This window comes from Chelmon rostratus, chromosome 15, assembly GCF_017976325.1.
Source record: "Chelmon rostratus isolate fCheRos1 chromosome 15, fCheRos1.pri, whole genome shotgun sequence".
Classification (NCBI taxonomy): Eukaryota; Metazoa; Chordata; class Actinopteri; order Chaetodontiformes; family Chaetodontidae; genus Chelmon; species Chelmon rostratus.
Window position 1 is genome coordinate 9,486,593 of NC_055672.1, and position 25,569 is coordinate 9,512,161.

At 42.8% G+C, this 25,569-nt stretch overlaps 2 protein-coding genes across 2 annotated transcripts; both read right to left on the reverse strand.

Annotated features, from left to right (window-relative positions):
- Positions 1-170: 170 nt before the first annotated feature.
- On the reverse strand, positions 171-4,037 carry LOC121618820. The gene is made up of 10 exons (XM_041954446.1): positions 4,023-4,037; positions 3,490-3,875; positions 3,271-3,404; positions 2,600-2,747; positions 2,221-2,417; positions 1,305-1,393; positions 1,146-1,214; positions 852-956; positions 694-768; positions 171-525 (listed from the first exon to the last, which is right to left on the reverse strand). The coding sequence occupies exons 2-10, from the start codon at positions 3,849-3,851 to the stop codon at positions 355-357; spliced, it is 1,350 nt and encodes a 449-aa protein (XP_041810380.1). The 5' UTR covers positions 3,852-3,875; positions 4,023-4,037; the 3' UTR covers positions 171-354.
- Positions 4,038-6,003: 1,966 nt separating this feature from the next.
- On the reverse strand, positions 6,004-23,636 carry fyna (FYN proto-oncogene, Src family tyrosine kinase a). The gene is made up of 12 exons (XM_041954631.1): positions 23,541-23,636; positions 16,462-16,718; positions 14,023-14,119; positions 12,911-13,009; positions 12,578-12,681; positions 12,092-12,241; positions 11,820-11,984; positions 10,892-11,071; positions 10,459-10,535; positions 9,730-9,883; positions 7,906-8,037; positions 6,004-6,380 (listed from the first exon to the last, which is right to left on the reverse strand). Exons 2-12 carry the CDS (start codon positions 16,706-16,708, stop codon positions 6,172-6,174), a joined length of 1,614 nt encoding a protein of 537 aa, XP_041810565.1. The 5' UTR covers positions 16,709-16,718; positions 23,541-23,636; the 3' UTR covers positions 6,004-6,171.
- Between the last annotated feature and the right edge of the window lie 1,933 nt (positions 23,637-25,569).

Sequence of the window (25,569 nt, forward strand, 5' to 3'; positions counted from 1 at the left end):
ATCATCGTCTGGGGAACATGAATGTACAAAACTTCACAGCAATCCATCCGATAGTTGTTGAGATAGTTCAATTTGGATGAAAGTGGTGGACAGAAAGACTCTGCCTCCCCCTGCAGCCACACCACTCACTTAAATACGCTGTGCAGAGGAAAAACATTTATTGAAACATATGAAAAACAACTGTATATTACATACAAACATATCTTAGAGCTGTTGTTGATTTTGACTGGATCAGTTCTGAGAATTTGATTTGCACAACACACAAATCATCAGAAAGAAATCATCACACGCACTCACGCACGCACACACACACACACACACACACACACACATATAAACACAGGTGTGTCTTCTTTACAGTGTAGCTGCAGAGCTGTGGGCCACAGGCCTGATGATGAGGGTGAGCTCCATAGGTACAGGAGGAGGGACGTATCTCTCCTCCCTGAGCAGCCGCAGTAATAAATCCTCCGTGTCCCGCGGCCAGCGGTAAACACGTGTGTTCTGAAGCCAGCGTGGGACGTCATTCTGTATGTACATGTTTGGGGGGTTTTTTGTAGAAGGGAAAGGTTTCGGGGAGAGGAGTGACAAAGGGAAGTGAGAGAAGAGTGGAAAAAAAAACAGAGCAACTGCAGAACTTTCGAGTAAAGGGTGCCAGAGTAAAGAGTGTGTTATTTAAAACAAACACTTTCTGACCTGTGACGCACTGCAGAAGAGAACCGGTATGAATCTGAAATTCAAGCTGCCTTGCTGGATGAATTCATTCTGGATCTGGCAAAACGAGATTTAAAATCTAAGCACCTGTTGGAAATTCCTCTCACACTCATATCTCTTGGAGATAAATACGCTCTCACCATGGTGTGAATATATTTAGTGTGTAGACCATGGTTATCCAGCACAGACCCTTCAATGTCCGCCTTATACTTTGGACTGATGGCGATGATAATCAGGGTTGAAGACTGTTAAAAACACATACATTTAAGACACATTCACCACCTGAAAAGACAACTGTAATGCACAAAACATATACTAAAGCCACATTTAGTCTGATTCTGTCTTCTAAGTCTAGTAATGCTAAGATAAGAGAATATATAAATTAGCAATAAGAAATGTACATGAATCAGGTTTTAACTGTGGTTTTCACTTACATCTTTCAGGTAACTGTCCCTCCACTTGTTGATATCCATGCGTCTGATGGGGTTGTCAAATATGTCAATCTGTGAGATTAAATTCAGGGCCGCACGTGAGCTGTCCAGTGTGTCTTTTTCTAAAATATCTGACTTATGAGTGAAGAGGAAGTGTCTTACAGCGGGTCGAAATCCTTGCTTTGTGAGGAAGTCCACGAAGGGGACTATCTCTGAAGAAAGGTCCGAAGAATAAGTTATAAAAACGTTTCCTGACAAGAGAAGACATCATAAAATCCATGGAGTATACGTGTTTTGCTGGACTGGTTCTGCTTTCACTGAAAAATGTTACACCAAAATTAATGAAATCCAATATAATGTGAAGGGGTTTCTATTTTGCACGCGCACACACACTCACACACACACAAACAAACAGAACAAAAAAGAACAACCCCTTAGTCTTTAGTAGACAAATTGACATAAACAACTGAGTTAATCTTAATGTAAATTTCATTTTGTTTTTGTTTTTTTACAAGCCTCCAAACAGGCTTGGCAGGCTCATAAAGATAACGTGCATCAATAACACACCCTTTAAGGCTAATAAGGCTAATTGCCTACAGTTACGTCTACGTGCCCTACACTGCAAAAAAAAAAAAAAAAAATCAACTCTACATTTCTTAAATCAAAGCAGTGTTTGCTTGCTTTTCTCTCTTTGAGTAATTTAATGCTTGAAACTGAACTCTGCAGGATTAAAAATTTGTTTGATCAACACTGACAGGCACAAAACGGTTGTGAGAGTCGGAATTTCTTTGTATCCAGGTAACTGCACTTGTTTTTTAGTCTGGTCGGACTATTTTTTAGATAACTGTGGATCTTTGATTTTTTCCAAAAATCTTGGTACGTGAAATTTTCCTGTTCTGTTGCCAGATAATTTTGTTCATTTAATGCAATTTTCCCCCCATTTCATTGCTTTTTTTCTTGGTTTTGTGAGCTGAGGTTTTGCAGTGTGCTCAATTATCTCCTGTGCTGACAAGAGTTATTTTCACTGAAATTCGAAGTGAGTTGCCTTCCTCTGAAATGAGAGGATGAGGTGACTCACGGCACTCGTCGGGCAGACTGATAGTTCTTCGTCTCTCGTGGGGATGTGAGCTGGACGCCTCTGCTGCTGCTGAGCTCAGGTTCATCACGCCGACCTGCGACACCTCCTCCGCAGGGGGGACGAAGAACTGAGGCACGTTAACTGAGACGCTTACCTGAGCCATGCTGTCATTCATACAGGTATCATGAGATCGGAGCCTGAAGCAGGAAGAAAGCGCAAAAAAAACAAAGCACGTTCAGTTGAATGGCGCTGACATGTCATGGATTTATGTTACATGCAAAGTAGGCACACCGCTGCAGCACCTGGAATGCTGCTCTTTTCTTAAACCTCACCAGCAAGGCTCATAGGAACCCACGACTGGGTCAGGCTACTGTTTTACCAGTTTTGGGGGTCATCCCAGGGTCTTCTGTGGCGACAGGGAGCAGAGTGGTGACATGGCTGAGGTGGGTATCTGCTGGCCGGATTGAAGTCGTACTGCCCTTCTCCTGCAGACTGATAACACCTGACATCCATAGTGTGATGAAGGTCTGCAAATATAGTTTTAACGTTTCTATGTGACAGCACATCCAGTGACAAAGCAGAAAATGCCTAGAAAAGCAACAAGGGCACAAATAAATTTAGACTAAAAAAATGAAAAATATGCATGCAATTTTACAGCATGATAATAGCTGCTAATGACAGTGGTGGAAAGTCACAAAGCATTCACTCTTTACTTGAGTGCTCCTATTTTCTGCAACTCCTCTGTAGTCCGGAGGGAAATACTAGACTTTTTACTCGACTATTTATCTGAAAGTATTCGAATTTTACAAGTATTTAAGCCTCTAAAAAGACATGATCTATTGATACAAAATTAAAACAGCAGTACAGTTTGATCCACCTTGACCAATTAAAACAAGTGCTGTTTACACATTTTTGCATCAGTAATAATAATTCAGTAATATATAATAAACCATTTTTTTACAGGCTACATAATTTTTTTATTTTTTATTTATTTATTTTTTTTGCACCATGCAATGTAAAAAAGTATGTATAGTAAATAGGTTTCCTTACCACAGTTGTGCATGTAGTGGTGAGGAGGTAGAAAGGGATTGTAGTGTTGCCACTCATCATCAGATCTTAGCGGCAAAGGAGCTTCAAGATCCTCCTCATCACTCTGAAGCTGAAAATTGTGTTCATCCTCCTCCCTGAATATATAAAAAAATAGATGAATCCCAAATAAACCTTGAAGCAAATACAAATTTTACTCCATTCTGTGGCTGATTTCCCCACCTAGCTGTGCCTCTGTTCGCCGGCCCTGCACCATCCCCAGTTCCTGCAGGACAAAGAGGTCGATGATGGAGGTCCATCCTGTCAGGAGTCGCCCCTCTGCGTTCTGGCTCTCTGTGCTGCATCAGCTCTTTATGCTGCACAGCACGAGCAGGCTGACTAAACTCTTGGTTCACTTGTCCAACTCTACAAGGGCTTTTTTGCCAGAAATAATCTGCATCCACCCAGCAGTTTGGTATGAATCTGCCATGATGGGGATTAGTATGAAATATTTGGTTTACTGTGACTTCAGGGCTCAAAAGTTGATCTGATTTATCTGTGGTGGAAAACGCTTTCAGTTCTGGTAGTTTTTCAGATTTCTCCATGTTAACCTGGACACTTCTGTAGTCCTGCAGAATAAAACAGAATGCTTCAAATGATTATAGTTGAACTGAGATGTTTTCCATGCACATACCACATGATAGCGTATTTTTTACATGTCTTCTGTACATACCAGGGCAAAAGGAGTGTGAAAAGAAAGAGTACCAATGACCTACCTCCTCTCTGCTGGATTCTTTAAACTCCTGTGGGTGCAGAGGCTTGTGTGTGTTACAGCCTGCTATATGCAAATCCTTGCAATGCTTCAGTTGTGTCCAATCAGAGTCAAGAATGCAGCGTCTGTGTTGCTGAGCCAGATTGGCCAGTTAAGTTTAGCTGGGGAGGAATACCTTTGGAAGTGGAGTCTAATTCTTGAAAATTACATCTGAAAAACGCTTAGTTGTAAAATGACTTATGAGGAAATATGATTCAGATAGGGGAGTAAAGAAATGGGAGCTGTAATACATTAAAGCTGTGCTCTCAAACGGCCAGCAGGAGGCTGTATTAAAACAAAAATCTACAGTTCAGTGTTTTAATCAAAGAAGAAATTCCAAGCAATTAAAAAGTTCAACTCTGATCTACTATCCTGTGTACAATTGACTGCTCTCCAACTGTCTGGCAGACACCTACTAACTGATTTGCATATATTCTGAGTTCAGTCATGTTGTCTTTGTGTGAAATTCTGCCTGAGGGAAAACCACAAAGAAGCACTCTCACAAACACCGCAATCATTTTACCTGCAGCTCTTCACACCTTAGTGATTGATTCCTGCTGTCAGTTTTCGCCCGGTGCTGGAAAAGGTGAAGCCAGCGAAACAGCAATCAGGGAAGCTTCCAAACCAGAAGTTATTGACAAGTGTTCAGTGCTAATTGTTTTGTAGTCCACAAGACCATGATGACAAGATTGTTTATTTCAAAACCAGTTGTGTACAAGTAACAGACAGAGACAATAAATAATGCAGAGACCAAGAACATTTTCTGTATTGCTACAGAATAAGGGTCAAACCAAGTGACTCAAAAACTAGTTTTTGCTCACTTTTCCGCCCCTGGAAAGTAACTTAAATACACACAGAAATGGGGTCTTGTCCTGGAATGCACCCTCCCACCAACAGAGAGAAGTCTGACGCTTGAGGATGATAAAATCATCCAGAGCTGCAGACTTCCCTGGTAACAAACAATTAGAAATAAAATCACACAATTACGCGTGAGGATATATGAGACTGGCCAAAACGCTGACGATGAAATAAACATGTTTGGTCTCGTAAAACATGTTACTTCCAGATACACATTATGGAGGGACAAACACAGGTACGCATCCTTCATTTCCTGTCACGGGAGTGGCAGTTTGTTTGGTCGGCCGTTCGGCTGCTGAAGCGAAAAGACGGTGCAGCATTTCTTACACAGCCTGCTGCCATACAATAATGCGACATACATTTTAAAATATTGCCAGTATAATAAGCAGTCAGCCGAACAATGGCTGCAGCTGGAGAGGAAGTCAGCCTCCTTTTCAACTACAAAGAAGCAGGAACAAAAAGTCACTTAAAGCCGATCTAAAACTCATTGGCTGAAGCTGAAATGTGATGAATGCACTTAATATTAGCGCAGATGGCATACAAGTTTGGGTGGAAGAGTCCATGATGCACTAAGTTAGTGTGTAGAAAGCATGAAGGCATTCCCTTACGTTATAAGAATATTACTAAACATGAAAAGGCAAGAACAGGTGTTATAGTACATCTAAGTTCCTTGAGAAGAGGAGAGCAGTATTGTTATATTAACCTCGTAAAAAAGGTCAGTGGACTTCCAAAAAAACTTTCTGAGACACCTCGGTCCATGATGTCTGACTATTACCATTCCTACAATTATTATATCACGATTTGTTACCAACTGTGAGCCGCACCCTTTTTTTTTTTGTCTACGAGCCGGAAATCTGAAATTACTTCGACTTCGGATAAAAAAAAAAAATCCACACTTTTCCAAAATATCAAAAGTAATATAAAATGAAACAAACCAAAAAAAAAAAGAAAGAGATAAGTAAACAAGCAATTTATATTTACACTACATACAAGTTACACAACACATCTCGCTCATCCATGGCAGTCATTTTTAACTCTTCAGTCATCTCAGCGCCGCCTCCAAATCATCCTCTGATTTGATAGTCAGTTTGCTGTCAGCGCTGCACCGTCCCTACTTGTATGAAGCTTGGAAGTCAGGAAGTCAGTCGATGAGCTTTTGAGATCGTCACAGCCACACGATGAGAGAGAGAATAGGTGGAGTCTGGCTCCCTCTGGTGGAACGCCAGCGAAATGACATGAGATGAAGGCAGCGGTGCTCAGAGATTATCCCCCGGCTGGTACTGAGGCTCAGTGGCAGTGAAGTAGTCCTCCAAAAAGGCCTGCAGGTACTCGAAGGTGGGCCTCTCCTCCGGGTCCTTCTTCCAGCACTGCACCATCAGCTCGTGCAGGGACGTGGGGCAGTCCTGTGGGCACGGCATCCGGTAGCCTCGCTCCACCTGCTCCAGCACCTCGCGGTTGTTCATGCCTGGAGAGAGGAACACGGACAAATGAAGGCAAAGGTGGCTCTCCAGTCCAGTGATGCTCTCTACTTTCTCCAGATTGGCCAATAGCTGCATTTCAATCAGCCAACTCATGTCATTAATTGTCATGCAAATAATTGCGATTAACAACTTGTGTGTTTAAGTCATTTTATGAAGCTTATAAAGCAAAAAATATGGTCTCTAATGTAAAGAACCTGTCCAACAGCAGTAAGGTTCAGACAGCCAGGCTATTTTTTTCTTGACTGCGGAACATCGTGCTCAGGTTGAATATTAGAAGTTAAGCGCCTTGAGATTAACAATTGGCGGCGATTAACAATAGTCTCCACTCAGGTGCCATTAAACCGTAGCAGAAGAAGGGTCCAATCATGGTCAATCAAAGTGATCACGGTCAGTTCAAATGATTGCGATCAGGCGATGATATAAGAACTGTGACAGGCCATCACTGCCTAAATTAGCTCGCAGGGTTTCGTTGTGGCCTTTTCTCTGCTAGACTTTTTTTCTCAGCAGGGAAAAAAGGTCTTTCATGTAATAGGCCTACTCTTATCTTTAAGTTATTAGAGCTGCACTGGCTAGTCAATTGGTGAATTGACAACAAATTCATCTGGAAATTCTTGCTGATCGAACAATCATCTTTTTGACAAAAAAATCCTCATCATTTGCTTTTTTTCATTTTTTTTAAATTAAGATTGGCCTTTTTTGTTCACATATGACAATAAAGGGAATATTTTCTGTTTTTCAAACTGTTGTTGGACAAAAGAAGACATCTGAAAATGTCACTTTGGGTGTGTAAAGCAATCGATGAAAAATAACCTACAGATTAACCGCAATAAAAACAGTCGTTAGCTGCAGCCCTACTGCAGTGTAATAATTATTCTTCTTGAAGCCCCTACACAGATACAGCCCAGCCTCTCAGGTGTTTTCACCTATGCTCCCTGATTAGAGCTCTGCTCAGGTTTGTGTGGGCGTGTGCAGACTGTGACTCTCATTTTAGTTTTGTTTCATCTGTAAGAGCAGAAATCGCAATGACATTATTCTTTTTAGTACATACAGTTTGTGAAATCACGTATTTCCCATCGTAGCTCCACAAAACTAACTCGAGGTTTGCTCGCAGGACCTTTAAATCAAAGCGGATTTTAGAAGGCGCTGTAAACTCGACTCATATGCAGCATCAAGAGGAATAAAGGTTATTTTTCACCCATGCTATTTGGTTCATAATAATTTAGTTTGTTCAAAATATATATATTTGACAGTATATAAAATATACTGTCAAAATGTGCATGGCAGACAAACAGGAAAACATTTCACATATTCGCGCAGTCATCTGGGAACATCGCTCTGCATAATGCACAATGTGATGTACATTATGCAACGTGCTGCTCTTTTTTTAGCGTTCAGAACAATGGGCAGCGTCTCCAGCGGCTCTCACACACTCTGCGTTAATCATACACAAGCGATCACCTGGAATTGAGACGCGATTGCATAATCCACAGAGCCGATGAAGGCACTCACCTGGATAGGGCACTCTGCCCTTGGTCACCAGCTCTGTCAGCAGGATGCCAAACGACCACACGTCCGACTTGATGGTGAACTTCCCGTAGAGAGCTGCCTCAGGGGCAGTCCACTTTATAGGAAACTTTGCACCTAAAAGACAACCAGATGCATGATTATTAATCTTCTGCCGGGATATTTTTGTTATTTCACTTTTGCGGTGCATGCAGGAGTAAGTAGGTCAGTCCCTTCTGTATGGATTTTTTCCCTTCATCTGTGATTTCATTAGTGCAGAGACATGAGGACGTGATAACATCCCACCAGGGGGAAAAAAAAACGGAACAATTCCATTATCTCTCTCCGCCTCAGTTTGCACTTGGCCCAAGTTGAACAAGTAAACGTTTATATCGCTAACAAATGAGTGACTGAGCATGTTGACAGAGTGACTAAGAGGGTCTGGAAGTCCTCCTGGTGCAGTTCACGTCTGCCAACACAGTCAGGGGAGAACAATGTTTTTTGCAGGGCAGGGCCACTTATTCCGTATCCCTCCTATGAGATACACAGCGACAGATGGATTTTTGTGTATAACATGTGCTGCATCTTAAATCCTGCACTCTGCCCTGATATGAATGTGTTACTCTGTTGTTTTTGCACCATGCTGTAACCACACATGCTTCAGTTTTCCACTGGTGTCACCAAGGCAAATTCCTGCTCATTTACAGCCCTTATTCTGAAAAGCATAGTGTGTGTGTGTGTGTGTGTGTGTGGCTGCGTGTGTGTGTGGCTGCGTGTAAAATGTGTCCTGGAATTGACTAAATGGAACAAGTCATCTGCCAGCCCGCCGGCTTTTTCCTCTGACAGTGAGGTTTGCAGAAGATGCTGTGGTTGGGGACTAAGAGAATACTACAGAAACATTAAAGTCACACAACAGATATGTACACAAGTCACACCAGTTCATTCCTATTCCAACAAACTCCTGTAAAAAAAACACATTTCCAGACCAGGACCAATAAATCAAAAGTGCTCCCTTTAAACAGTGGCTGCCGGTTGCTGCAGCTGTTTCTAAGTGCACCCTTTAGCCTAGTTAGACCGTGAGTGCTTATTATGTTACACATCATTAAATCAAAACACTAACTTAAAATGCTACACAACTGCATCTTAAGTAGAGATCAGCTGTTACTAAAAAACAAACGTATCAATCAAACTTTGCATCATTGTGCCATTATGCTGAATTAACAGTTCTTGTTTGCAGCGTAACCACTGGATGTACTGACGACTATGGTTGGATTACTTTGGTGCAAAAGAAAACTTTAAAATGTGTTGATTCTCAGACAAGTTCTGGACTGTAAGGAGCATCTTTTTTTCCATAATTTCTAAGAGAATTTATGGACATTTATTCAGACTTTATAATCTCACAATGGTATCCTCGGGAGTGGGAGACAGACTGAATATAAGAATGTGTGTATTGTGTCTGTGTTTTCATATTTGACTGAGGTATCACTCTGAGAAGGAGCAGAATATTTTATGCAAATCGTGGCAACAGGGCACTGTAGGTTTTAAAGTGCTTTAATTGCCTCCATGAGCTGTGTGCCACTGTTGGGCTAAACAGCATGAATACTGCAAACCCTGACACACATATTCCTCCATGTCTGCACGTACATATGAACAAGTTTAATGCATTAATACGCCGTTTGGCCTTCTGAAACTGTTTATTTTCCACGTGATGTTACAGCTTGTGATGCAACCTGCATCACAAGCTACTTCCTGTTTATATAGCTGATTGTTTACACAGGTTTCCTGGCAACCACTCTACAACGCTGGTGCAACCCGCTCCTGTGGGCCTACCTTGTCTTGCTGTGTATTCATTGTCCTCGATGAGCCTGGCCAGACCAAAGTCAGCGATCTTACACACCAGACTCTCCCCGACTAGGATGTTTGCAGAGCGCAGGTCTCTGTGGATGTAGTTCATCCTCTCAATATATGCCATGCCTGCTGCCACCTGGGAAATGGAGTCATTTTTTCCAGTGAACGGTTTCAATCTGATTAAATCTGTACTTCTCACATAGATTTACAGCCTTTTTATAAGCCTTCACATTGGGCTGCAAGAGAGAGGAGCATGTCAAATCCCACAGATTTGCCATAATTGCAAAATAAACTCAAATGTCAAGTCTGATTACTTATTGACCCGCAGGAAGTGATGAATCACAGCTTCAGAACTGAACACAATCCAACAGCGATTGAGCGCTCCAACCGTAATGCTAAATCAATAACTTTAGATATGATGTTGTCCATTTGGTCTTAGTATAAAGCAATCACAGACCAACCAGTAACTAAAAATGTGCTACATGTGCACCCAAACTTCTCACAAACTGCCATTTTGCCTCTTGAGAGTGTAAACACTGGCACAACTTCAAGATGGAAGTGGCTGTAAATGTGCAACACGGAGCTTAAAAGAATAAATTGGTAACAGCTGGAGATGATTAAGCTCTTGGAAAGAAAATCTCTTTGAAAGTGCTCTGGTAACGAATCCACAGTGTACAGCAGCACGATTCTGGATTATTCCAAGCAGCGTACCTGCGCTGCCATGTCCACCAGATTTGGCAGCTTGAGGCCTCGTCCTTCTCCGTCTTTAAGGAAGTCAAGCAAACTCCCTAAAAAAAAAATAAAAAACAGGTGAAACATGAGTTAGGATGTGTTGTCTCGTACTGCCCTCAGCTGCCAGGTCTTAACTCAGATTTAGATCAAAACTGAAGCACAATGTCAAGGCTAATGTGACATCAGTTCTGGGATTCCTGCCACACGTCACACTTGGCTCGGATTTGTATTTGTTAGTTATTGCCGTGGTAACTGAGGATCTCTGTGACGGAGCGCTGTGTTATGAAGTAGGACACACACTGCACTGTCCATGTAGCAGCATAAATTATGCACACAACGTGTAGGTGTGTGCATAAACGCGTGCATGTAATATTCATGTTGTCTTTTTTTTTAGCGTCAGCGTAAAATCTACCTTTGCTCATGTACTCAGTGACAATGTAGATGGGTTCTTCGGACACCACGGCGTAGAGCTGCACCAGCTTGTCGTGCCGGAGCTTCTTCATGATCTGAGCCTCCTCCAGGAAGGACTCGGGCGACATGGTGCCGGGCTTCAAAGTCTTGACCGCCACCTTGGTGGTGCCGTTCCACGTGCCTGATGAAATAAAAAAAAAAAGGTTGTTCCTCATAAGTAAATAGGTAACAAATAGTGGCTGGAGGTGGCTCAAGTATAAAACTTGGAATGGCATAGTGTGGTGCAACAGGGTAACAACCATAATACAGTAGTGTAATTAAAATCTATAAAAAAAATAAATGTGTTATTATTATATTAATGACACATCCCAGTTTATTTCTTTTTTATAAATAACTAACTATCTCCCTGCATACTGAATACATCTAGCATTGAGTAAAATAATGCTTTACAAGTTGTCAGGACCTGAATTTAGACTTGGCCCAAAAAGGTGGTTCCAGTTGAAAACTTTATTTAAAAGGAATACAAGTACAAACAACATACCAGCAAATCTGCCACACATGTGGGACAAATTAAGTTTCATTGAACTTAAATGAACTAAAACAGCATGTTTGAACTGAGTTTGGAGCCACGTCACAAAAACCTAGTTAGACATAACATATACCACATACACCAAGGTTCAACTGGTCCTTTCAGATCCAGAATCCAATCAGGAATCTTACTCCAGTCAAAGTGGACGCTGACACAAAGATGTGTCCAGCGTCTAATGTCTAAATGAAATCACTGACAACAAACACTCTTCTCTGTGGGTGGCATTAGCTGGGTGTTAGTTTTGAGTGATCCAACACATACAAGCATGTTTCACACCACTGCTCACAGCTGTCCAATTCTTCTTTTGTGCCAAAACAGGATGCCACAAAAAGGTACGCACCCATCCAGACCTCGCCGAACTGCCCGTTGCCGAGACGTTTGATGAGCTGCAGCGACTCCCGCGGGATCTCCCACACGTCTTTGGTTTTGACGGACAGGTCGGTCAGACGAGGCATGCCTTTGTGGCACGGCACGATCAGCCGGCAGCACAGACCCGCAGCCCTGGCTGGATGGAGCGCGCAGTTTCAGTTTTAAATGATATTTAAAGTGGCACAGAACCACATGACATTGTGATTTTAAGAGCGGGGAAGCATAACTGTAGCAGAGCCTCACCAGAGTAGTGCTGTACTAGCTGCTGAAGGGTCTCAAACTGGGCCCTGGTGGTGATGTAGTAGCCTCCGCTGTCCAGCTTGCGAATCTTATAGTGTTTGACATGGTCTCCCTTGATGTCATCCCAGTCCTGGATGGAGAGAGAGTAAGCCCCTGGAACAGAGCCACAACCCTGATGAGACTTAACCAAGGTAATACAGCACATGTGGCAGTGCTTGATAGTTTTTAATGGGTGCATATAAAGCAAGATTTAGGACAATGAATATGGAGCAGCTACATGGGTAATGACATGATATTGAACTGAAGTTTAAGTTGCACTATTGGTCAGATTCTCTTCTAAGTTTGTCTCTAAATAAACAGCTTCTACTGCTACATTGCGGATGTAAGGAGTTCCTAAATATTCATTTATTCACAAACACTTCGCTGTGTTTGCTGAACTTTAAAAGCATTCAACATGTCAGCGCGTTAGACGCCGCTCGGTCAGAGTACCTTTGGTTGTTTCACTCTCACGGATGAGGAAAGTGCCTCTGGCGTTGCCGTTGGAAAGCAGTTGCCTCTCTGCGTCCTTTCGGCCTAATTTACCGAAATACCAGCTGCGGGGGGGGAGGAAGAGAGATGGAATCAAAGTGTGGAGGGCAATGTTTGCTTTCAATTTTTTTTTTTTCAAACGTCCTGTCTTTTATCCTCGCTGCACGTGCCACCACGCCACATTTAACAAAAGGCAGCTCTCAAATATTCATGATATGCTCTCCGCTGATGAAGCTGCCGTGCCTCGGAGACTTTGAGAGCGTGTTCATGTTAAAAAAAGAAAGTTTTACTCACTCCTCAGCTTGGATCGAGTCCACCGGAGCAACATAATTGCTGGGAATGTAACCAGTTCCACCTGTAGTGAGAGAACGAGCCTCCCACCAGTCCCCCTCGCTGTGGAGAGAAGGACAGAGAGACGGAGGATGATGGATGCAGGTTGGAATAAGCAGGGAGACAGATCAGCATTTACACATTATGCAGACAGGCTCAGTAGTGGGTGATCACATTTATTGGCTGTCTTGTCTCTGAGAGTTGAGTCGAGGGCTCATAAAAACCAACGTTTAAAGCAGTTGTTTTCTAGAGCGTGGGCTCCTGCGGTGAATCATCCCTTTAAAGTCACACTGAAATTTAGTCATCCCTTTTTGAAGTCTAAAATAATGTCACCCCGTTCTTTAAATGTATCCTTAATAGATTCTTATTATCAAAAAGGAAAGAAAGAAGAAGGTCTTCGGGGAAATATCGGAAATGTTCCTGTTCGTCTCAGCTGGCGGGGTTTGATTGACGGCAGGCTGCCAGACTGACAGGAGACAAAGTTAACAAACTCGTACAGCAGCCTGCATGTCATGTGCAGACCTCAGCAGCATCTAACGGGACCAGAGTGACATTTGATGGTACCGTTACATGCTGTTTAATGTGCTGCTAACTAGCTATCCGGACTACAAAATGACGTTAGCGTCGCACTTTTCCACGGTGAAGGTTGGCTTGGTGGTTCATTTGGCAGGTGCAGCAGAACATGTGTGTTCATGTTTGTCGGTTAGATAAGAAAAAGGGATGCACCGATCCACCACGGAAACCAGAATTTGTATCTGGTATTTGTGATACTGACACAGATACCAGAGCTCTTTTTCTGTATTATTATTATTTCTACATCACAATTCTAGGACACGTTTTATTTCAATGATGCAAACTGTTTCCATTAAAACATGACAAATCTGTCAGACTTAACATTATAACATTACCCTCATAAGCTGGATCGGGTCTAGAAACGAGAGGCTGGTTCCCTCTGTCTGCGCCTGTGTAGCAACATTTCCAAACGCAGCATTCTGACATTCCCGACAGACGAAAACCAGAGAGCGAAAACACGACCGCCACCCTTCATGCTCTCATGCAGATGTTTTCACACTTACGTGCTGTTGAGGATCTGGAACCGCTCCCCCTTCCTGAAGCTGAGGTCATCCTCGGTCCGGGCTTCGTAGTCATAAAGCGCCACAAACAGAGTCACCCCTGCAGCGAAACAAAGTGACATGCTGGAGTTAGTGGAGGTGAGCTGCATGGATGAAGCATAATGCTGGGATTTTCTTCATTCATCCCTCTGACACACGGGCTGCTGGTCATGTCATGGCAATAAGAGCTACTGCACTGCTACTTTTCAAATTTGTCATGATTTGTCATGATTTAGACAGATTTATATGTCTTAATTTCAAACTAATTCCCAGATTAGCTCAACCAGATGTCATCTAGCCTTTATCTCTACAAACATCTCACTTGCAGAGATCCTCATGTGTGAAACAAGAAAATGACGAAGATTTAAACTTTGCGAATAATTGTTTTACATTATTTTAGGTGGCGGTAATTTATTTCTTGGGCTTTTCCCCTCCTCCTACAGATTAAATAACGCTGTTAGTGCTGTATTGCTTCCTGCATTGTTTATTTATATATATTTTATGCCGTGCAACAACCCAAAGACACTGTATTTTTGGCAATAGTGGATTTTATTTTGTATCTTTATATTGTTCTACTTGTATTTTCTTACTCTACTTTTTATTCTGCTGTTGTAACGAGAGAATTTTCCCGGCGTGGGATCAATAAAGTCTTATCTTTTGATCTTAGAGATGCACTGGTCAATATTTTTTAATGAAAAAAAGCATCAAATGACTACATGTAATGTAATGTGAAGGGAGTCGCTCGCAATGACAAACCCACAGCTGCTCTATTAGACCCACTGCACCTGTTCGACAAATGGTGAACAGAGCCAAGTATTTCCCTCAGGAGTTGGGGGAGACCAAAACAGAGTTAGGAGGAGAGTGAATGTTGGAGGTGACCTGTATCTGCTGGATGTGTAAATTAGCAACTGTTTGCTAAGACGTTAACAATTGCATGTGTATAAGCTAATACCATTTCAGTGTTGTGTCTACAGCTTATTGTACTGCCCCCAAAGGGCCCAAAAAGATGAATTATTGCAGGTTTAACATGCAAATAAATAAAAGGCTTTGTTTTGCATACAAAAAACAAATCTGATTTTTATCCAACAGAGCATCCTCTAGGAATGTTGAGGCCAATCAAATTTATCTGATGTGATCTGGAACGGCCCTGGAGTCCCTGTATCTCTTCATAAGCCTGGATACTGTAAAATGATTTCATTTTCTGATTGGATCTGAATCGTCCCCGGACAGTCAAGAGCTCCAGTGCCGCAGTCGAGCCCTGCACATTTCCCTGTCGAGGCAGTGACCTCTGAAACGCGCCTCACAATGACCAGAGCTGCTCGCTGTCTCAGAGGCAAACATGTCGACGTCTTCGCAGAGGGGGCAGGCGAGGTTTTCGGCTCCGCTCTGTCCTTGTTGACTGTCGTTTGAACGTTTGTTTTTAACTCCGGGCTTCTCTTTACAGTCTCAGATATGAATGCTGCTTAGAGCTGCCCTCCTGGAGTAATTTCTTATTCATACAAGCTGCTGACTCCACAGAGTGTTTATCTGTGCTGGGTTAAAAAAAAAAAACATCAAAGCAAGAAGATGCTGTTAATTTATGCATCACACATCATATGTATCTTTAAAATCTTAAGTGTGGGACGGAAAAGCCCATTTCTCCACCACAGAGACACTTCTGCACTGTTCAGCACAATATCTGATCTCTACGGTCGTCAGATGTGCCTCAAAGAGTAGCGGCGATTATTTAGGTCACTCTGTTTCCCATTAACTTTCAGCCAGTGGACATCCATCTTCTGCAGAACACAATATCAGCACACATACACGAGATGAATCACATATTTACTTGGAATGCAGGCGGAAAAACCTTTGATGGAGTTCATTTAAATCATCCAATATGTCCGAAGTGAAAACTAGCCACGAGACTGAACACTGTCTCCTGGTCAGTCAACATTTTTCAGCTGACATTCGCCTTTTATTGAACGCTGGAGGGGTGCCAGACAGTGAGTGGTCCTCACAGAAGTTTACAGCTTTACAACTGACATTTTATTTCTCTTTTAATGGCACTGTTTGTAATCTGACCCCCATTTAGTGACAGCAACATATTTCAGGATTTTCCACTCACGACGTCACCCCGCCTTAAAGGTCCCTGTTTTCACAGCTCGACATTTTGGGAACTACGCTTATTTGCTTTCTTGCAGAGAGTCAGATGAAAAGATCGGCACCACCCTCTCATGTCTGTAATATAAATATGAAGGTAGAACCAGCAGGAGGTTAGCGTAGCTTAGCATAAAGACTGGAAACAACTACATCCTTCACAAACCTGGACCAGATGAACCCTTCGGGGTACCAAACAGCTGCCTTGCATTCGAACCATCTGACATGCATTCACAGACTTTTTTAAAAGAGCCTCTTCAACCTCACCTGTCCCTCCCCGAGACCGAAGCGTGCCAGACTGCGAGGACGTGTGGACTCCTCCGAACACGGTCACCCCCTGCGAGGCCCCGCTGTGGAAGTTGTTGTAGTTGGGGATGGTGGTGACCCCGAAGCTGGGGTAGTGTTGTGGCGTGGGGTCGGACCCATAGCGGTACCCCGAGTTGTGCGAGAGGCTGGTCTCCCGGTCATCAGTGAGTTTTGCTGCTTCTTTATCCTTACATTGGACACAGCCCATTCTCTACTTTCTGTGGGTGGAGAGAGAAAGAGGCAGATGAAATTAGCACGAAGGTAAAATAATAGCTCGAAAGCTGTCTCCATTGGGGAAATTATGATTCAATATTCCATTATTTCAGAGCTTCCTCTGAGAGTTACACAGAGCCTTGTGAAAAATCTTTCAATTAGGCTGAAATTAAACACGATACTTTAAATTCCAATACTAATTATACAGAGGAACATAATGTGACAGAGCTGCAGCGTTTGGCTAATGTGGCCACTGGTGTAAATATGTGGACGTGAGATGCTGAGAATATCCATCTGGCATAAAAGAACATGACAGAACTACTTGTTATGGTTTACTTCTCCGTCTTATTGCACCACTGCACTTGTGAGAAGAATTTACACACGGCCATTGCGTTTACAAGTTGGCATGCACTTTATTTTTGTTTTCTTTACAAGGAGCCACACACCCGTCTGTAGATTCACAGCAGAGAGGCTTTGAACAGCAAACCACTCCCTGGCTCGACTCTGAGTCTCATGAGGGGGACTGACGGAGCATTTGGCCTCACTAAAGCAAAGCTAAACCAGTTTCTGTAACGAGTGAGGCAATCTGCTTTGCCAATTAAAAAGAGCCTCACCGTCTTTATAGACCCAGTTAAACTAATGCACATTTCGGCTCACCGTGCCCCCCTTTGAGCCCCGGAGGCTCATGAAGCCGGTACGACAGGGCTGGGAAGAGGCCGCTGACAGCACCGTTGTCTTTCATCAGCTTTAGCGGCCAGCTGACTTTGGAGACGGCTAATTGGAAACACACTTGTTTACAGTCGCTGTGGATGGAGAGAGGTGGTGCTAGGGGGCAAACGCTGGCGCCGCAGCAGACGGAGGAAGAGGGAAACTATCGCGCCGCTCTTGACCTCTGCTCACATCTACACTAACAGTACAGCTGAGTCTTATGAAAAAACAAAACATCAGGCCAGGATGGGCGAAAATAAGTAATGTATAATAAAACCAGCAGCATCACATATCTCAAGAGGATGTTGGAGGTAACAGTTTCAGCTCATTGCATTTGATTTAGAGCTGAAACAATTAGTTGTTTCAATCAAATAATTCACTCAATTGCGTAATCAACTAATCGTTTAAGCAAACATTCACCGGTTCCGCCTCTCAAATGTGAAAATTTATAAATATTTAGCAGTTTTGGACAAAAGGAGACATTTCAGGATGTCAACGTTGGCTCTGGGAAGTTGTGACGGGCATTTTTTTCCTACTAGTAAACTAGTTTGCAGCTCCAAATGAGTTGGAATCAGAGGCATGTCCTGAAGGACACTGGAGCTTAATGGTTAAAAGGAAAGCTTTGTGCCTGTTTTACATTTACTAGCAAGAAACCCAAATGCCTACATCAGAAAAAGTGCAAACAGATGTGTCACTCGCTGCAGACTGCAAGCACTGCAACCGGGTACAGACACTGAAGACAAAAATGTGTGCATCAGTGTTTAAGTTTCTTTTTAAAGCAGCTAATATTTAAGACAAACAGAACGCAACGATGCATTTTTTATTATGGATTTATCTGCGGACTTCATACGTGTATTGGGAACTACACTTAAACAAGACCTTAAAAGAAGCAGAAACCAGAAAACCAAGACAAATCGCACATAAAGCGCACCATCAAAAGTCCAAATATCCAAATACCTGCAGCCCACAGGTGTATGGAAATACAGATCACATGCCTCCCAAACACAGAATCCACCTCCCGTGCACAGCATTTTCACTTTCCCCAGTCCTACATTCGCTCCACGCTGCTTAACCAACAGAGGAACGGAGCCACTGCAGATAGGAGGAGATCATTGTGATTCATTACTGCCAATAAAAGCCCATTAAATACCCAGAAAAAAAACAAGCCCAGTGGTAGCATTACAATATGAGCCCAGACCAGAGCTGAGACCACAGACTGAAGGAGGAGGAGGAGGAGGACTGCTGGGTCTCTGGTAGCCCTTAAAATAACACATAAACACATGAATATCTGCATGTCCTTGTCTGTCTCCTGGTATTCACAACTCCCCTCTCCACAGTGTAACAGGTGAGTCAAAAATCTACCTTAAAAACACACATTTAGCTGAAGATTTCATTTTAAAAGGGGAAATGCACAAGCTTCTCCAAAGCAGTAGCAATGAGATTGAAGCCTGCTCACCATCATAACGGCAACATTTCTGGAGCTGGTGATAGGCATTTGAGTGATTTTCTGTCATTCTGTAGACAATGAAAAATAAAAATAACAAATCTGACAGAATCAACCACAGTGATGGAAATCCTTTAAAAACTGGGAGCATTAGACTAAAACAAAACTTGCATGCATATACAAGTTCAAAAACAGCCAGTCCAAACGAGCCTCCTGCTTGATGAAAACAGGGTTAGTTACATATTAAAATCTCTGACAACTTTGGTGGAGAACTGCACAGGCGAGGAAACGTTGACTGAACTGAGTTGGGTAACACAGGTAAAGCCTGTTTTCTGGCGAATTTTCTCTTATAACTGCAGTGATTGAAATAGCACTGCATCCCCTCCTGGAGGGATCAGAGTAAATGAGGGGAGATCTCACGTCGCTGTGCTGCCTGTGGGGATTATGAAAATCTTCCTGCTCTTGAAGTAAAAAGGCCAGGGACTACCATAGCTTTAACATATCTGTTACCATTCTGCCGCACAGAAACTAGGCCATCTTGTATTGTTTATATACATATGTTCCCTTTTTTTTCATTTATTTTTTGGCACGGCGTTCGCTCAGTAAACACTTGCCCATGAATCATGTGGTGCTGTTGAAGTTGCCGTGAGTGCTGTAAAAAATCCGCCATCTTTGGACCTGAGCAACACTTTTCTTTTAAAGGAGATAAACAACTGAATCTGGATTTATGGAGTTTAGCTCAGGCGCGTTCGACAGCAACAGGCAGATTTATCACATTTTGGCGATGAGTTTCACCAGCGTTCATCACTGATCCAAGGGACGACAACTCTCTGTTATTCAATTACACGCATGAATCGACACTATGGATCATGTCAAAACGTCAGGACAAAGCCCTGCAACATAATGATTTCAGGTGAGACACAAAGCCATATACTTGACTGCTCCGTGCCCGACCTGCGGCACAACTTTCCTCCCCCCAAAAAAAGCAGATGATGGCATGGCAGCCGCGGGGCTTGTTCCTTTCCCTTGCACTGGGTATCGCATGACCACCTCAGCCTGCGAGAACACGCTATTTTCAGACCCAAATGAACAGCTTGCCTCCGAGAGGACCGCAGTGGCGTGATATGGAAGGTCCAAGGGGGACGGGATCACAGCTACGTGGTGTGTTGTAACAGTTAACAGTAAAAGGCAGAGACGAGACGAGAGGGAGGACTTGACTTTCACACGAAAACACAGACAGGCAGGGGTATCACATTAATTCTCCTCATCTTGATTGGCTCAAGTCTGAAATCTGACTCTGATGTCCGGCCAAATCTGCTGGATAGTGTTCGTCAACGCTGCTGCAAGATTCCTACACATCAGGAAGCAGAGAGAGACGAAGACGCCAACATCATCTGAGCGCAGAGCGACAGGACGGGGCCGGTGCCACCACATCACTCACAGCCACCGGGATCGACTGGAAATTAATTTCCCCAAATGACGGCCTTTATTTTGATGCCGCGCGGGCACGAGTGTTAATCATCTACAGTAACATGGAGAGCCGGGGGCCATAACGAGATACTCGGCCATTTATAGTAAAGCCGCCAGATCAATATACTAAATTAAAACGGACAGACATGTCAGGGTCACGCAGCATGACTGATGGATTAAACAGGAGGCAGTCAGGCCTGGGAAACAGACATATGTGAGGTCTGAGAAAATAACATGTGGACTGAAATGATCAGGAGCACCCATGTTGACTCACTACACTGGACAATTGAAAATGACAATTCTGATTGATCGATTCATCATATCATTGATTTATCAACCAAAAAACACCAAACAGCTTCTCAAATGTGAGGATTTGCTGCTTTTCTTCTGTTTTATATCATTGTGAATAAAAAATCTTTGGATTGTGGACTGCAAAACCAGACAGTTGAAGATGTCACACAGGACTCACATGTTTTTTTATTACTCTGTTAACCAAAGATGCAATCAGCAGATTACTTCTACTCAAAATCAATCAATTAATCCTGGAAATCCTGACATATAAGAAGCTTTTTTTTCTAATTGTTGCTTGAAAAATGACTGAAATGGTGAAATAGTTGACAATAATAGGAAACAGCTATCTAACTGGTCCCAAGCTGGCCTGATGGTTATTTCTTTTCTATATTCGTTACCATAAAAGTAAGATAAAGAAAAGCTTTAAACCTTTGAACTTGACTCACAAACCGGTCGCTACATCCAGTATTTCTTCATTATTCAGACCTGACGAATTTACAAATCTCTGCAGAATCATTGTGCAATTCAACACAGCCTGTAACAAGACAGCTCTGTCTAATTTGAAGTGAGGGGTCCCTTTACACTCAGATCACTGACATGGCACAAAACAAGGTCAGACCTCCCACAGCCCTCCCACTGAAGTCACACTCGCAGCGACCTTGTTCAACTCCGAGATGCAACTTTCTGTTCCTCCACCAAACAAACGACCTGAAAGAGGATCGTTTTATGAAACTCGCTGGCATGTTTGCTGGATTTGGTACAATCTCCTCCTCATGGCTGCCATTCTCTGAATAGTTACAATATTTGCTTGTGTTGCACAGCTGAGTTCATTCAGCAGATCAACAACAAGACAATGGGCACTTTTCACTCTGCTACAAGATTATCAGCACAAAGAAATGCACTGTTAAGGCTTTCAAAGCATTCTGCACATACTGAATGAACTAGTTATGAAACCCACAGCTGAGCTTCATACAGTCTGTACGTGTGGGTTTAAGACTCACTGTGTTTTGTGTCACGGTGTTCACAGTTGAGTGTGTTGAGTCACGTTGTTCAATCACTGAGCCCATTGTAAATACCCATTCACTCACTGATATTTGCGCCTAGTGGATGAATATTTTCCAAATGGGAGAAAAGGGCAAATTAGAAAAACATTAACTTTTTCTTCTTTCTTTCCACAAACAGGAGCAGACTCTCGCTGCCTCTGCCTGTCAGTCAACGATAGGGGCTTTAAACTTTCCAGATCTGGTGCCAGTGAAGGGCAACGTTCAATGTAAGAACCCACTGGAAATAATGATGTGGTGGGTCTGCAGCGACGGAGGTTGGAAGTTTTCTGATCGAGCTGAACGACACTTGGGTTGATAGAAAGTTCAAAATGAGGTGCTAAATGTAGTGCTGCAACAATTAGCTGATTAATCGATGAGTGGAATGACAGAAAAAATTATATTTGGCTTCGATTTTTTAAGAAAATCTCTGGTGTCTGTTGATTTTCTGCTTTTCTCTGTTTTCTATCATTATGAACTGAATATGTTCGGGTTGGGACAGTTTGTCACACTAAACAAGACATCTGAAGACATCAACAAAGACTTCAGGATACCAGGATGGATATTTTTCACTAATTTCTGACATGTTGACATGAAACAATTAGGGATTAATGTCCTGATTATCTACTCCATTAATCAAATAAAGAAAACAGGGCTGAAACTAACTATAATTTTCACGGTCGATTCATGTGAACCGATCAGAAAATAATACAACACACCCATCACGATGTTGCTGTGTCTGTGATATTCAGTTAGTGTTAGGAAAAAACAGCAAACTATCACATCTAAGAAGCTGAAACCATGATTTTGCTTCAAGAAAGACTTTTAACGATAAGTTGATGATCATATTAGGTGCAGGTTGATTTTCTGTGCATGAACTCAGCTAATTGTTGCAGCTCTACATCTGTATGTGTGACAAAAACAGGCAAACAACAGCTGATATGTTGCAAATTAACTCATTGTGCTTTAACCAAAGTAATCAGTTAACCCCTCATTGGACTAAACATTTCACCTCTGTGATGAGATATTTCAATGACCCTGAAAGCCTGGAGTCAGAGGCAGCAGCTTACGTGCCGGGGTGTTTGCTAAGCATGGGCTCAACTGTATAGACAGAGATGGCCTGAGGAGAAATGCACATGGTTCATGAGCCATAAGATGAAGCTCCTTTCATTCACATCCGATACATATCACGCACATCAATTGAAGTCATTCATGGACCAATGGCAGGCTGCATACTCACAGCTTTAGGGTGCTGAGTGCATATTTACAAACCAACACACAACTACTGGCCAACTTATTGCACATGGATATATCTGAGGCTGCACACACTTTACACACATCCCCGGTGTTTGCCTGCAAGATGGATGGCTGCACCTCCAAGACACATCAGATAACCCGATTAGGGCTGCTTTAATTGGCCATTTAACAGCGTGCCGATGCAGTTAACGTAAAGCATATGACAGTTATTTCGGGGTGAACCAACGCGCAGGCCACGGCGGCGTTCATCATGTGTGTGCATGGCCTCAGTGGTCAGCTCAGCTCTGCAGCGCATCCATCCCTGCTGCTGCAACACAAGAGCCCCCCTCTCCACAATCACAGCACTGCAAAACACCATCCACAATCACGAGACCACCACCACTCTCTGCTTCGCCCCCTCTCCGAGGGCAAACTTCCCCATCAAATACACGCACCCAAATGTGCAGAAAGGCTGGAGTGAATACAGCGAGGTACAACGTGTTATCTATCCCTCTGCTCTCTCTCTTTCTGTCTCTCCTAAGATGAATTCATCTCGCAGCCCACAGCGCAAAATAGGGGACAAGGCGGGTGCACCAATTGCAATTCAACACAGGAGGGGGGGAATAAAGCGTGCTTACCGCAGAAAAATCAAGATTAATCCATCGGAGGCTTTCGTTGGGGGGAATCGCCGATATTTTTCTACTCTCTGTTAGTGTTTTTTCTTGGCATTGACAGAGAATAGCGGTGGGATACCCGTCCCTGCCGATTCAGGGGCTCCTGTCGCCGCCGTGCGTACAGATGATGACGACGGCGACCAGCGTCAAGTCCACAGCGACAAACACACGCAGTTTCTGGTTGATCCTGTCAAAATAAAGCTGCTTTTCTCCATAAACTAGGGCATGTCAGCTCAAGGTGAAAACAGGCATAAAGAAAAACGAATCTAAAGATTAAAGACAGCCATTCCACTAATCGCACATTAGTAAGAGCATGTCAAGCACGCCCGCTGCATGAATTAAAATTACTACCTTTCGTGCTTTTATTTTGATGGGCCATTTTCCGGTTCATTTGCATGCGTCTTGACGCAGCGGTGATTGCGTGCGGCTGATGCAGATCCACACAGACCAAGAGGTGTGATTGACACGGCCTTCCTCCAATGACAGGTTACAATTTATAGTGGGACACCTCCTCGTCTGTGGGACGACTGGAAAACAGGGCAAGGTTGGCAAATGTTCTGGTTTTGTTGAAGTGTTGAGAGCTCTCTGTATATGTTTTCGTCTGAAGTGTTTAAATCTGAGTAAGAGCACAGAATCCCACAGCGAGAAAGACACTTCATTGGCCTAAAAGTCCCCCTCCAGTCAAAAATGTGCTTCTCTGCTATGATTCAATGTTTGATCTTCTCTGTGCAGAATGATTTGTGTGCAGAGTTTGACACTAGAAAACTGTTTTAACTTTGATTTACTGAAAGTGTAAATCTTCTCTGTGCCAACTGAAAATCTGATCTGAGCATGATTTGTGACAACGCACATATAAAATTCAGTGTAAAACAGTGTGATGTGGAAGCCTGATACATTTTAAGGATTCTGATGTGGTGATTATACTTTTTTCTCTTTTACACACACTAGACATTTTTCATGTATACCTGAAAGGACCAGTGTGTAGGATTTAGTGGCATCTAGTGGTGAGGTTGCAGATTGCAACCACCCTTTGCCTCACCCTTCCCTATGGTGGCTGGAAAAAACACAAAAAACGTGAAATGTGCTCTCTGGAGTCATTTGTTTTGTCTGTTCTGGGCTACTGTAACAAACTCGTGAGTATTATATTCCATTTCAGCTATAGTCTGCCATTATATCTGCCTAAATCTTACACAATGGAACTTTAAGACATGTACATGGGATCTTTAGCGTTTTATTTTTTTTTTTTTTATTAAAACTAGATATGCAGGTAGCCCTCCATGAATAATACAGTAGCACAGTAAAGCCTCACACGAATGATCAATAGGCAGAAACTTCAGGTAATGCACAGGTGATAAACCCCTCTCACAGGAATCAATGAGAGGCAGCGCTGAGTGCAAAATGTAACATGGATTCCAACAATTATAGCCAACAATCCTCATCCAGATTAGAATATGTAACTTTTTGATACTTTACAAGGATTAGCAGCGATTTAAACCCGCTCAGGAATGTGATTATGAAACACAATGCTGATCTCTGACTTCCATTCACTTAACATTCCTCCAGTTTTGCAGCTGTTTGAGCACCAAACACGCACTCAGATTATTTGGGTGACTGAATAAGATACTTAACAGCAAGGAAATGAGAAAGAAAATCAACAATGTCAGTCACATACAGTGTTATCAGGCCCATTCGTTTGGTGTTTGTCCAAAATAATTGAGTCTTTTCCTTTCCACACACACTGGAGATCAGTGCTTTGACCGGTGGACAGGAAGAATGAAGACTCAATCCACCCACTCTACAGTTAGCACCAGCAGATTAGACTCAGGCTGCCGTTAACAATTGTTTTTATTATCAAATAAGCTTGTTTTCTGGCAATCATGTCACTATTTTGTATAGAAACTGTCAGAAAATAGTCAATAGTGCAGATGTTTTGTTTTGTCCAACCAATGGTCCAAAACCCAAGGATGTTCAATCACACATCAATATAAAACAG